Source organism: Mastigoproctus giganteus, chromosome 8, assembly GCF_048544385.1.
Source record: "Mastigoproctus giganteus isolate SK-2022 chromosome 8, ASM4854438v1, whole genome shotgun sequence".
Taxonomy (NCBI): domain Eukaryota; kingdom Metazoa; phylum Arthropoda; class Arachnida; order Uropygi; family Thelyphonidae; genus Mastigoproctus; species Mastigoproctus giganteus.
This window is the reverse complement of record NC_143582.1, coordinates 61,815,933-61,829,837: the sequence shown is the minus strand read 5'-3', so window position 1 is coordinate 61,829,837 and position 13,905 is coordinate 61,815,933. Positions and strand designations below refer to the sequence as shown.

At 37.0% G+C, this 13,905-nt stretch overlaps 1 protein-coding gene across 1 annotated transcript in view; it reads right to left on the bottom strand.

Moving 5' to 3' along the window:
- Positions 1-4,794: 4,794 nt before the first annotated feature.
- Positions 4,795-13,905, bottom strand: part of LOC150081566 (long-chain-fatty-acid--CoA ligase 5-like) — a 70,313-nt gene continuing 61,202 nt past the window's right edge. The window contains exons 17-21 of the mRNA XM_090379407.1: positions 11,458-11,511; positions 10,022-10,111; positions 9,716-9,820; positions 5,542-5,613; positions 4,795-5,383 (exon numbers count right to left, since the gene is read on the bottom strand). Of these exons, the coding sequence (XP_090235533.1) occupies positions 5,219-5,383; positions 5,542-5,613; positions 9,716-9,820; positions 10,022-10,111; positions 11,458-11,511 (486 nt within the window). The 3' untranslated portion in view covers positions 4,795-5,218. The remainder of the gene's footprint in view (positions 5,384-5,541; positions 5,614-9,715; positions 9,821-10,021; positions 10,112-11,457; positions 11,512-13,905) is intronic.

Below are 13,905 nucleotides of genomic sequence, written 5' to 3'. Positions count from 1 at the left end.
TCCACCATTTCTTATATTGGGTTCTGGAAAGTAGCAAGGGATTGTATGTTACAATAAGAGCTTATGTTTCCACTGCTCCGCGTTAGTTAGGTCAAAGGACTTACATCTCCCATTACACAGCGGAACCTGTGGGATACGGCCTTCATTTGAGTGATAAGTTGAAGAATCAGCCGTTCTCAATAGAAGTGCTGTTTCAGCGATGGTTAGCTTCCGTTCATCTACTGGAGAAGAAATGTTTTGTTGTTTGATAGTAGGGCAAGAGGGATCGAACTGTGTAACATCAGCGTAGTATTATTACAGACAGTTTTTCGTACAGTGCTTCAGAACGCAGTTATGTGTGCGCAACTTATGGATGTTTGAGTCGAGTTAAGCGATACTGGATTCCGATCCCTGAGAGATCTCCAACTGGCACTTGCATTAGTTTAAAAGCGACCTGTCGAGAGTTTTCAAAATGCGATATGACATTTCCAACGTTCGTATTGACGATGACGTCTTCATCAAGGTAAGACTGCAGAATAGGATTGAATCGGACTACTTCGTGGCCGAAGTGCGAAGATGAACTTGTAATTCGCTCATTCATTCGGTTGACATTGCTGCTGCTATTCCGTACTTGAATGGCTAGAGGTAACGTGCCGAGCTCGGCTTCTTTGATGGTTGTGGTATATTCCTTCAAACAGCCTCGATTTTTCTGAGAGATTTCTCTTTGCAAATGATGTGGTGATTCTTACACGATAATGAATTCGGCTGCTTCTTCCCAGTTATGGTGTGGACCGTATTTCACATTGCATATGACTCCTTTAGGTTCACATCTGGGACCGCAGAACCGAATTTAGGTAAGAAAATGTTGATCGTTTCAATCAGTTGTGGTGTTTCCGAATTGCATTGGTTGCGGTTGATTGCCTGTACCGTGCAGTGGTGAGGTTAGTGGCGTCTAACAAAGCGAAGAAATAAAATTATTCGCTTAACGACGCGAAGATCAAATTCTTTATTATATATATTGAAGAATTTTCCAAAGATGTATAATTATTTTACGTTTCTTCTCCGTTATGCTGATTAGCTGCAGCGACGAAGCACTCTGATGGTCAATCCTGGCTGTGACTATTTTTCTATAATACGCGGCGAACTTATCTGTGGTCTTAGTTCTCTCCACATCGCATCGGATTTCTATTGGCTGCCGTGAAGTGGTCTCAGTTTCTTCGCAGTGAACAGAAGCACCTCTGGTTCTGTTCATTAGTAGATTCTACCATCGCTTCATCAGCTTTAGAAACCAGATGTTCGCTGGGATCAGTTCGTAGACTACAGATCCGATCATCTCGTACGATAGAAGACTGCCACAGTGAGTGTTGTACAGAGGCGCCCTTTTTCGCTGTCAGCACAGTCACTACGAAGAAATGTAAAATAATTATACGCCAATAACGTCACCTCCTCATAATACTGGCGATCCACCAAAGCTGTGACGGTTTGGACACGTCAAAACTGATTACTACCATCTTCACTCCTTTTTATCCAAATGTTTTCAAGTCTCAAGCAGCGAACCTGAATTCAGTTGTAGACAATATCTGTATGTACAAACCGTACTGGGACGAAGTTGCAGTGTTTATTAAACGCTGCATGAATTGCTATGGCATTTACAGAGGGGGAACTGTTAGAAGAACGAGGACTGTATGATGATATACATTCTAACCGGTCACAGGAACTGACTTCGATGTGTCAACTGTAGTTGTGTGTAGATGGCATAGCGGTCGTAATGTCAATCCGATGAGTACGCAAATTGTCGGATTCCCTTCCAGCGTCTGCCACAACATGGTCTGAGGCACTCCCACACTGCGATTTTATCATCGTTTGAAACGTTCATCTGATGTGGCGAATGCAGGAAATGTCGCATCTATATTTGAAAGCTCCCAAAAAATAGTGATTAAAAATGGCAAGATAGATCGGTTTCGACCAAAGTAGGTGGCCTATCTGGAGCTCTTGAAGAGGTTTGGATCCACTATAACTTGGTCTAACTCGCATTTATATCGCAACGTAAACATGGTAATGCAATCAGAAACACACGTGAGGAAAATTTACACCGAATATCATCTATATGATTTTACGGTCAAGGTTTCGATTCTTTTTATAGTAAATCCATTGGGAGGGAGGGAGGGAGGGATACACAGTGGTGCGGTCAATGTCGATAATTTTGTCCCCACTTATAATATTCAAATTTTAAAAGAATTTTGAATAAAATGAAAGCCCCCTATTTGTACTTTGACCATCAATTGACGGTCATCGGATTTAATAAATAATGAAATTCCACAAAGTTTGAGATTTATTTAATGAAACACATGTAAATACAGTTTATCCAAATATATATATTTTTATTCTGTAATATTTAACTACAGTTCTTTTAACGAAACATACAGCGCTTCAGTTTATAAAAATATATATTATGAGGACATAATTTAAAAAAAAATATCTCTGAGAAATAAACTTGAATCGGAATTTATAAACATCCAACTTATTCCAATATAATATCTCTGATTCTTCTAAGGTGATTCTAGAAGCAATCGCAATTTAGGACGTTTGAAGATGTCTTTCACGAAATGTATTTCTTTTCTGGGGAAAAGAAATATTTACGTATATGTGATTAGCATCCGTACTGTATAAGACTTCATTGCCTGCTTAAAATGCCTAAAAAACATACATTATGTAAGGATGAATATACCTTAAATTTTGATGTTGTTGCGCACTGGCGCCATAACATCAATTTCCAATGGATTAATTCTATATTTCCTACTTTGTCATGGTAGGCCCTAAGAATTTAAATTTTTCAAGTTGGTCAGCAGTTGTAACGCTGCAGATGAATGATCCGTATTGGTCCAAATATAAGACGCACCTGTAACTGGTTTCTAATGCGTCCTTTAAACGTTAGGTGTATCTTTATGAAGCGTCAGTCCAATACTGCACTTACTACGCATACAACGTTTAATATAGTCCATATAATACGGTCAGAATCTCTTAAATGTGATTCTGACGACAGGATGGATTATATGCTTATACTGAAAAGCTTGTGGATTAACTCGAGGCTTTTGGGGGGAAATTTCTATCGGCTTGGCCCACACTTGTAGGTAGAAGGAATCTGTTTTGTAGAGACGGGATATATTTAAACAAAGGTGGTGCAAGAGTTTTTGCCAGTATTATTCAGGGAAACTTCTAGTTTGGAGGGGGGGGGGGACAAGGGTAATATAGATACGCGTTTATCTGATAATATCGGTCAAATTAACTGTTACACATACCTCAAGAGTATTTGTTACCGCAATTAGCAAGATGTTCTGAGGGCAGGAACGTTTCAAATAAGCGATTAGCTAATGCCAGGGAAGCGAACTTCAATAACTTTAAGAGTTGTGTCAGGGTAGTTAACTATACAAGAACACCAAGTCTTAATTGTTTATACAGTAACGTCAGAAGTGTCAATAAAATGAGTGAATACTATTGAATTATGGTATACCTTTAAAACATTCATCACAGAAGCCTTAAATGCTTATACCATTGAAAAAATATTCCACGAGGAGGATTCCAATTTGGACGAATAATGAAGTTGCCAACTTACTTCAGCAGAAAAAGAAGAAAACGTTATAGAGCAATAAAAAGTACTGAAGTCTATAACAGCTACAAAGTGATCTGTAATACTGCCACTGAAATGGTTGGACTGGCAAAGGCAGATTATGAGAAATTGCTGGCAAAGAGAGCAAAAGAGTGGGAATAAGGAATTCTTCACATACATAAAATGCAAACGAGAATGACAGAAAAAGTTGCAGATGAACTCAACAGTTATTTTGCATGGATATTTACAGAAGATAATCGCTTCACGTCAATGAGAAATTATGGGAGTGAAATTGAAAAAAATGTAATTAATGATGTCGAAATTTCACACATTTACTGAAAATAATTTCTAGCCTACAGGCCAATAAGACTCCTGGGGTTGATAGCGTTTACCCATAATGTTAAGGGAGGCGGAAGTGAGTGCATTGAACCATTGAGGGTAATTATGAGAGCATCACTGGACTCGGGAGTGATTCCATTGCATTTGAAAAGTGCCAATGTATCTCCAATATATAAGGGCGCTTCTAAGAGTGAAGTGGGAAATTATCGGCCCGTTAGTCTAACTTCAGTAGTAGGGAACGATCAAAGGTGGAATTCAGGATCACTTAGAAATGGAATTCTGAAGGATACTCAGCATGGTTTTGTAAAAGGAAAATGATGTTTAACTAATTTAGTTAGCTATTTTGACAGGGTCACTCAAGAACTGGACTTCACGGTAATAATTTCGACATTGTTTATTTGATTTCAGCACTTGACTCAGTCCCGCCTAATTGGTTACTTTATAAGCTGGAAAAAGTTGAATTCACAGGGGGTTATGATAAATGGTTATTCCTCAGATTCCTAATTGCCTGGACGCCTCCGTAGCTAGGAGTAGCACACGCTTCTTGATTAGACCGGGGTTCGAGCCCGTGACCACCAAATATGGAGGATGCGGAAAGGTTAGGGAATGACCACCGCATATCCCCGGAGCAATATGGCCTTAGTTGCTAATGCTCCTAAAAACCAAAAAACAATAACCCTAATTACTTAAGGGAGGAGGGAAGTGCATATGTTGTCCATTTCATTTTATCATATTAATTTTTCTTATTATTATTAATTTGTTTTATTCTTCTTATTAATTTGTTTTTATTCTTATTTTATTTTACATATTTTTGTTATTTTATTTATTTAATTATTTTTTTGGCTTGTGCAGCATAAGCCATAGGCTTCTTTGCACCACGTGGCCATTAATTATACTAATTCAAGTACAACAATGTACAACACAAACATTTGCTCAACAGCCGAATTTATGGGCTGTTGAGCAAATTTGTGTTTTCTTAGCAGTGTATGAGGAATGGCATTCGCAAAAACAATAGAAAATTTCGTAATGAATCCCGGAACTTCATATTTTACAAAAACTTTGGTGACCACTGAACGTGTATCCATACTTTGATTCTTGGCTTCCTTTTAGACAGTTTGGTAATATGGCAAGAGGGATCGAACTCCATAACATCAGCGTAGTATTATTGCAGACATGCGCTGCTTCCGAATGCCCAGTGATGTATGCGCATCTCGTGGGTGTTTGAGTCGGGCTAAGTGAAAATGGATTCGGATTTCTAAAAAAATAGTTTCAGGCACTTATTGGACAACCATCTCAAGAGACTGTCTTTCGGGATGAAATTATGTCACCTTCTTCATAAAGTTTTTCTAAAACTTGCTGGAAGTGTTGCCTTGCTGCATTCCTCTTCAGTTTAAGGGTTGGAGTTAAAATACCGTTCTCCACTGAGAATGGTTCCAGATTTATGTGAAGGTTTTTAGTCTGAAAATAAAGGACAAAGAGACGTTGAAAGAAAACTACAATTACAATATTTATACCATCGTAATGGCATAGTTTCAGTTCAAACTGTTTTTCGTAATAGTATAAAGCGGTTTATTATTGTAAAAATGAAAAGAAAATCCAGTAGTAATTTCTGTTACCTGTTCTAGTTTGTTGAGGTTCCGTCTCTTTCCTGTTCGGTGTAACCTCTCAAGAAACTCCACTCGTAATTTCTGAAATAAGTTTTAAAACGTGAATATATTAATTTTTTTTTAAATAATCACAAAGAGTAACCTAATAGTGTTATAAAATTCTGAAATAAGAATTGAAGACACACTACTGTCCTCTCTCTCTCTCTCTCTCTCTCTCTCTCTCTCTCATCTCATCTCATCTCATCTCATCTCATCTCATCTGTCAATATCCGGGACCAGACACTGAGATGCTCAGGACTCTCTGCATGATTGGCCTTTACAATGAGATTCATTCATGGTTCAAGTTAGCCTTACCATCCTGCATAATGCACAGAAGATGTAAAATAATTCTACTGACAAATAACTTTCTTGAAAGGACATTAGATCGAGAATAATTCGTTCCCACAAATGTTCGGCACTATGAAGTTGGGAAAGAGTCTTTAAATAATTACTGTGAATGGCGCATACGCTGAATACACGTAGATATAGTATCAAATTACAGAAATATTTTAAAACGGTATTAATGTTTGCGCTTTAAATGATTTCATACATTAAAACGTTTGAAAAAGAAACCAAATGCAGCACATAGTGCGATGTGTGTGAAGGTAGTAAGATTTACTGAGATCGTCGAAGTTGGAAGATTAGTTAAAAGTAGAACATCATTATCCCTTAGATCAGCGGTTCCAACCTTTTTTGACTCGCAAACCCCTTTCAACATAATCTGAAATCCTATAATATTTCTGAATTTTTATTATAAAATATTTCCAGTACTACGTTTTTATAAGCGACATTGCGTAATAATACAAACTATTATTAAGTATTATTTATACTTTGTAAAGCAGTTATTAATAAGTCCAAACTAGATTGCGAACAAGCTAAGAGTAGAAAACTTGTTTTTAGTCCAAATGGTAGCTAAGCATTCTTGTCTCTTGCCAAAGCTATTGGCAGAAATTTTTGCCCATCTCTGTTCCCACCTCTGAAAAAACCAGATGGTTCTGTTGCCACATCAGCCAAAGATAAAGCTGACCTGCTAGCATCCTATCTTTCTTCCAGCTCATGTATTGATGATCTTGGTAAATCACCTCAAACCATTCCCAACGGACTCCATTCAATGCCTCCTGTGGTCTTCCGTCACAAGGATGTCAGAAGAATTTTGATGAATCTGATGCTAAGAAAACTCCACGTCCTGATGGTATTTCTCCACTTTTTCTCAAAACCTGTGCTATTGAACTTACTCCTGTTCTTTTTCGCCTGTTTCTTTTCACTTTCTTATTCCAAAGGTGTTTTTCCTTCTGCTTGGAAATTTGCTCATATCCAGCCAGTTCCTAAAAAGGGTGGCAAATCCTTCCCATCCAATTATCGTCCCATTGCAATTACTTCTACTCTTTCTAAAGTAATGGAGAAATCAATTAACCGCCAACCTTTAAACTAACTAGAAACCTTCCGTCTGATCAACGATCGCCAGTATGGATTCCGTCAGTGTCGATCCACTGGTGATAATTCTGGCGTACGTTACCCATTTATGGACTAATTCAATGGAAAAGTTTAGTGAAACTCAAGCCATTTCTCTTGACATTTCAAAGGCTTTTGGTTGTATTTGGCATAAAGGTCTTCTAAATAAGCTTCATTCCTATGATTTCCCAGCTGTTCTTTGTAACGGTCTATCCAGTTTTCTCTCTAACCGCTCACTGCAGGTGATGGTAGACGGCTCTATCTTCTAACTTGTCCACTAATGCTGGTGTTCCCCAAGGTTCAGTTCTTTCCTCCACTCTTTTCCTCTTGTATGTTAATGACCTTCTTCCATTGACTGGAAATCCTATCCATTAGTTTTGCTGATGATAGCACATGGCATTCCACTTTACAGTTTGAGAAACCTTGCCCTGCTAAAACAGCTTTCACTTCTCGAATATCCACTGCCAAATCCTTAAATGCTGATCTCCAGATAATTCTCCAGTGGGGCAAAGATAACTTAATTTCAATCCTTCTAAAACTCAGTCCTGTCTTATATCTCGCAAAAAGGATTCTTCTACTCCTATGCTTATCAGGTGACAGCTTTCCAATGAGACAGACCTGACTGATATAAGCGGATATAACTTCGATATAAGCTTGGTTATATCGAAGCGGAGTGGTTAAGTATGGAAATGTCTAGTATTTTAGCTTGCGGTCGAACAATAGGTGGTCCATTGCCAGTGATGACAAAATTGCTTCAGTTTCTATATCAGTCAGGTCTGTCTCATTGGAAAGCTGTCACCTGATGTTGCTGGACGTTAGTCACCAAAGATAATGTCTTCAATTATAGAAAACACTTCACAGTTTGGAAAGCGATAGATATAGAACGAATGGTCTCAGCCATATAAAGCCGAAGTTTTAAATTAAACTTAAATTACATTTTGAAATGCATAAGAATGAGTCGGTATACTTACAATTTTTAAAAAATGTGAGTAATAATTCTATTGATTCAAGTGTCTATCTTTCATTACATTATTAAAATAAAAAAATATATTGAATTATATAAATGGAATGTCCAATACATAGTATAATCCATATATAATGCTATTGCAACATGCCAACCACCGCCAGGAACTAAACAAAAGTTAAGGGATAACTTAAAAACGTGTATAAAATATTATAGTATGGAAATATTACAAATTTTGAAATGGATAGAATACTGTACAGATATTTAGGCATGCTTGCTTGCCACTCGGCGTATTACTCTGATTCTGTATGTTACGTGTGTGACATACAGAAACAGAGCTTAGTATACAATCCTGCATAATTTCGTGTGCAAGAGTTCATCAACCACCAATTCAGAGGAGTTTACAATAAATCATGAATACAATAATTAATGGCATTTAGTAGTCACGCAACCTTGATCCACGGTTTACTCAATGGGTGTGTGCTGCTCTACTATCGCTCGTGATCACTCGGTTACTTATTTCCTCCAAAATGCAACTAATTGGATCACCGTTGCATCACCTTGGAAAGTAGTGGCAATTAAATTATCCACTACTGACGTTGAAAATTCCTAAATTGTTACCAGTAAGGTCCGGTCCACACTCTAGAGGTCGATCCGTCGACCGGTTTCACCAACCAAAGGCGATAGGTCAAGTATCGCGTGGTGGTGCCACAAGAAATAAGTTTCTCGTTCGCATTACTAGATTGGAGCAACGGGAAAATAACAACCAGACATCACTATCAGCAAATTTCCGACTCGCAACCTCGCCAATATTCAGGCCTTCAATAAGCACGACCGATAGCTTATACGCCAAGTGAAAGATAACGCGATACCAGTAAGAACAAATCCCCTTCTTTAGTGAATTTTTATTTTGAAGTAATTGCGAAAAATGTGATTGGGTATTTTTTTTTTTTTTTTTTTGTTTCCATCTGCTTTAGTGTGTTTTAAATAAGGTCAAGTACGAAGGTAGGCGATTAGTCAACGAGTAAACTAGTTATTTAAGAGGTGGTCATAAAATATATTTTCCTATTTAAGTTTCGTTCATTTGCGGTACTCTGTGTTTACAATCAAGGCAGTGACGTATTTTATTCAGCGAGGTATTAAAAGAAAAGCAAGAAGAAAAGAAAAATATTCTACGCAGCGATCTAAAATCGGCCATACACGTGTCGCAATCAATGTCAAGGTCAGACAGAAAAAAGAACCTTCCACGTAGAGGTATGAACCAGACATGTTTTCCTCGGAACTACACAGGATGTCATTACAAAACGAGGCCGCAATAAAAAAAGAAAAAAGTGAATTAGCGACGCGATTTTCTACTAGGCGTCTTTCAAAGTTTCACTGACCTCTTCCCTATCCCTACATGCAGAATTTGAAACGTTATCAGTAATTCGAAGTTGTTATATAATTAATAAATGGCTTTTTGTAAAAGGTGCGGTTGAGTTAAGTAAAAATTGATGAAAAATATTATGTAAATAATGAGGCTAAATAGATTACAATAGCGTAGAAAAATTAGAAAGAATAAAAATAAATAATCATTAACCAGGGTACATATTACCTTATCAAGACGCCACAGCATGGCGGTGGTTTATTGAAGCACAACTTGTCACCCTGAAGAAGCCATAAATTCTAAAAATTCTCATGCTACTAATATTCTTATACTATTCATACCAAGTAGGGCATCTTACTTACTGTATTTCTACACAGCTCTTCCAGGTTGGTTGTATCGAAACCTATCTTTTTTGCCCAATTAACAAATGCTTCCATTTCTGGAACTACAATCGCCACGATGTAGTCCTGAAAGAAACAACTGAAATTACATTTTTCGAGCAAATGGAAAGTTATGGTGCCTACAAATTAATTTATGATGATACTAAACTAGTGCTTTGAGCCTCGAAGGCAAATGATGTAGAAAGTATTTGGTTGAATATTATCAAAACATTGTTATTGTAACTGTGTAAATTTTGAATCCAACAAACGAATACTCCCAACACTTACTTTATCAGTAAATCCATCAATATACACTTGGGACACAAGCTGGCACTGAGAATAGACATTTTCCACCTTCTCCGGAGCTACATATTCCCCCTGTTAAAAACAACGTAAAACTGATTCGCATTTTGATAAACGTTTAAATCGATGAACATCGTTTCTTAAATTAAAATGAAACGCTAATGCTACAGTTTCTGAACTTCGTTGCCAAAGTCGTCTCAGAATTTTCTGCACTGCGTTCTCAATATCACAATTTTACTTTTCAAAAAGGAATATTCTAATACTCGGGTAAGAACTCTAACAACCAGTTATTTATTCATTTACTCATATATCAGTATTGATTTCTTATTTTTGCAAATTCACAACTACTTGCAGCGCCCACCTTCAATCCAAATATAAGCCTTCATTACTGAACAAGTGATATCTGCAGGCGGCCTTCGACACTCAGTTCTGAATAACAAAACTAGTTGTCTAATAGCAGTTCCAGTAATCAATTAGAACCTCTGCTGAATGAATCACTCAAATCAAGCCAGCAATAATTAGAATTGATAGACTAGCAAATCATCAAACTGTAATTCAACGAGACAGTGCTTTGAGACAGTGCTCACCCCAATCCTCAACCGGATTGGGGTGAGTGACAAGTGGCAAAAACCGCTAGGTTATCATGGAGACCTTTTGTGTATCAACTGTGCCAAAGTTCGTGTTGGTTAATTTCCATTTGCAGCCATAAACATAATTATCGCATGCAAAATGAAGTGCGTAAGCTACTGTATACTAAAAGACTCCAAGAGAACCCTTCTCACTATCTTCAAGAACTTAAGTAACTTTAGTTTATAGAATTCGAAAATCGGCTTATTCCTGCATGCTTTTCTAAATCAGTATACATCTTTTTATTTAGAGCGTATCCTGGAGGAAAATCTAGCATTAGTCTCTTCGACGTTTGAGATAAATAAATAAACAGACCTTTTATTTCATTCCTAAATACAAATTTCGGCATATGCCTCTTATTATTCAATTTCTTTCGTAGGCACAGCCATATCTGTTATTGGTTTGCAGCATGTCCTCAAGGGAAAATGAGGGTTCAACGAGTGCAATGCACCGGCCTCTGTCTTTGTAAAGGCCCAAATCGAAATAAATGGAGGCCACTCATTCCCAGCAAAGAGGACCGGATATCTCCAACATTAATTCTTGCCCTGACTGCAGGATTGGCTTATTATGGTTTAACAGAAGTTTTACTCTATTGTAATTTCTCAGTAGGAAATCTGTTAGCCTACAGCTGTACGAAGAGAAATTACTTATGCTACCTACAAGTGAAAATACTGTATAAATGAATTCTCGGCAACTAGTTGCGTTAATCCTTACTAGAAGAACTTGGCATTTAATATTCATTTTGAATAATGCCATACGAACTGTAGAGAAAAAGACTGAGAATGCAGACTTACTTGCGAGAGCTTGAACAAATGTTTCTTTCTATCGATGATAGCTAGACAGCCATTCTGAAAGAAAAATATTAATTATTAAGCGAATGAGTCGACAAGATTTTCAATAGACTGATGAATTGATAACAAAATGAACAAACATTTCTTTAATTCCAAATAATTCGTAATATTGCATTTTAAATGTGGAAAAATCCATAATAATAAACTTAACGTGTTAATTAATGTATTCATAATTAAAATTTTTAGTGTTATCTTAGTTTATATGATGCTTAAAATATATTAGTCAGCCCTTTTGTTATCCTACACTACGATGCAACTGCCATCATAAACATGACCTGCACACTCGGCAGTGTACACAGTTCTAAGTGAGGCTGGCTTCTCATTTCAAAACCGTAATACATATATTTTACTACACTTCAGCGAAGTAGATTATGATGAATATTGCCTGCGCATGTGTTCATACATAGAAATAATTTTGGGAAGAGTTAACACGTTCAACTTTGTCTGTCTGCCTCCCATCTCTTTCAGTAACGAAAAGGCAGCTGTAGTGAGTACAATGCTAAGAAAAGCATTTCCTGTGGTTTTCTTAGCATTATATTATTAAATGTTTTAAGCAGAAGCGAAGGAAAGGAAGTGTCTGAATCACCCTGACAATTTATGCCACGTGGTTGCGCGTGGACGGTTTTGAACAAAACTCAGAGGAAGAAAACGTGCATAGAATGAAAAGTATGTTTCGGTGTTCCTATGGTGTGGCGAAATCTGCACAACCAAATTGACCATTGCAGTTTCTGCATGACAGAAATATCAGTGATGTCCATAAAAGCAAGCACAACATCAAATATCCTATCATATCATCTGCCATAAAGCCTGTTACCCATAACGAAGACCTGCCGATACCAGATCCGCCAGAATTCAAAAATAAAGGAAGCAGTGATGAATATAGTGAAGATTCTTTTCTTGCATACTTTTCTGGAGCATCCGCTTTAACTGATTTCGACAATCAACCAGAACATTATAAAGCACTGCAGTCAAGTAAGGATGAGTTGAATGACTTAATTCGTCTAAAAGATATTCCTTGGCTAAATGTCCAAGAGTATGAAGGAGTTTACTTATGCATGGGTAATGCACACTTAATTCGTGATTTGAATTTGTCTATAGAGAAAGCAGAACTCCTTGGTTCTAATATACAACAATGGAAGGTAGGAATGATATACAACTTAAAGCACCAACTAAATTGCAGTATATGCCCACCTGCTGTTGGAGTAGATGGGAAGCGGGTAGAGTTTCCAGACGATCGTTTTCCTTCTGTGAAACAACTAACTAGCACTTATACTACACAAACATAAAGTAACACACATTTCTGGTCGATTTACAGAGTCCTGTAACATGGCAATGTATCACGGCAGAGTTGAACTGACATTCTGGTACCGCCCTACATAAGCTACTATACATGTCTGTCTATACTGTTGACTTACAAGGCTGTCTCAGGCACTTTGCCAGCTGACTTTCAAGTTATTTATTAAGGTCCTGCTATTATATGAAGAGAGGGATACCCATTAGTGTCAAACTGCAAGAAATGTGACCGTGGCTGTCAAAATGCCAGGACGATTCCATTTCAGGTATAGGATGAGACGTCGATAAACTGTCAGCGTTTCTCATAAAAACTGTATAGTTCGCTCAAGTTTGAATTTCTTAGGAATAGAAGGAAGTACTACCATCTAAATCGAAGAATGTAAGATGGAAAAGTTTACATAGTCACGGTAAATACATTATATTTAATGTGGTTAATTATTTTTATAAGGAAGCACTAAATGGAGTTCCACGCTTGCCAATTAAGCAAGCAACAAAGCAAGTGTTGTCACGCGATTAATCCAAAAGGATTAAAAATTAGGAGGGAAGATACCAAGCAATCTCACTTTTAAATATCCGAAAAAGCGAAATAAAACAAGTTGTGGCGTATCTTCTGTGGACAAATTCGATCGAGAAATTATAAAGCGAACCGACTTTTAACTAAATGAGAAAAGAGGGAAAAGTTTCAGTAATACCTAAATTCTAAAAGAGAAAATAAATTTTGCTCTTAAAAGAGAATCTCTTTGAAATATTCTTCATGAAACTGGATTTTCTTGGAAAAAAACCGCAAAGTAAAATAAAGCTAATGTAAAAAAACGAAATTATACTTAAAAAGAACAAGGTATTTGCGACAAATAATGCACATTTAGAAGAAAAGTAGGCTTATCGTTTATATTGATGAAAATTGAATCGACTGCAATTCGACATTTAGTAAATGGTGGCGAAGTGCTTCAAAACGACTTAGTTTTATGTGCAAGTTGATAAATGGGATTTATTCTAATTCAAACTTAGTGTACAAAGCAAACATAACAACGGGGATTATCACGGTCAGATAAATTGGGAAATTTTTGAAAAATGGGCATCGGATGAACTGATACCCAA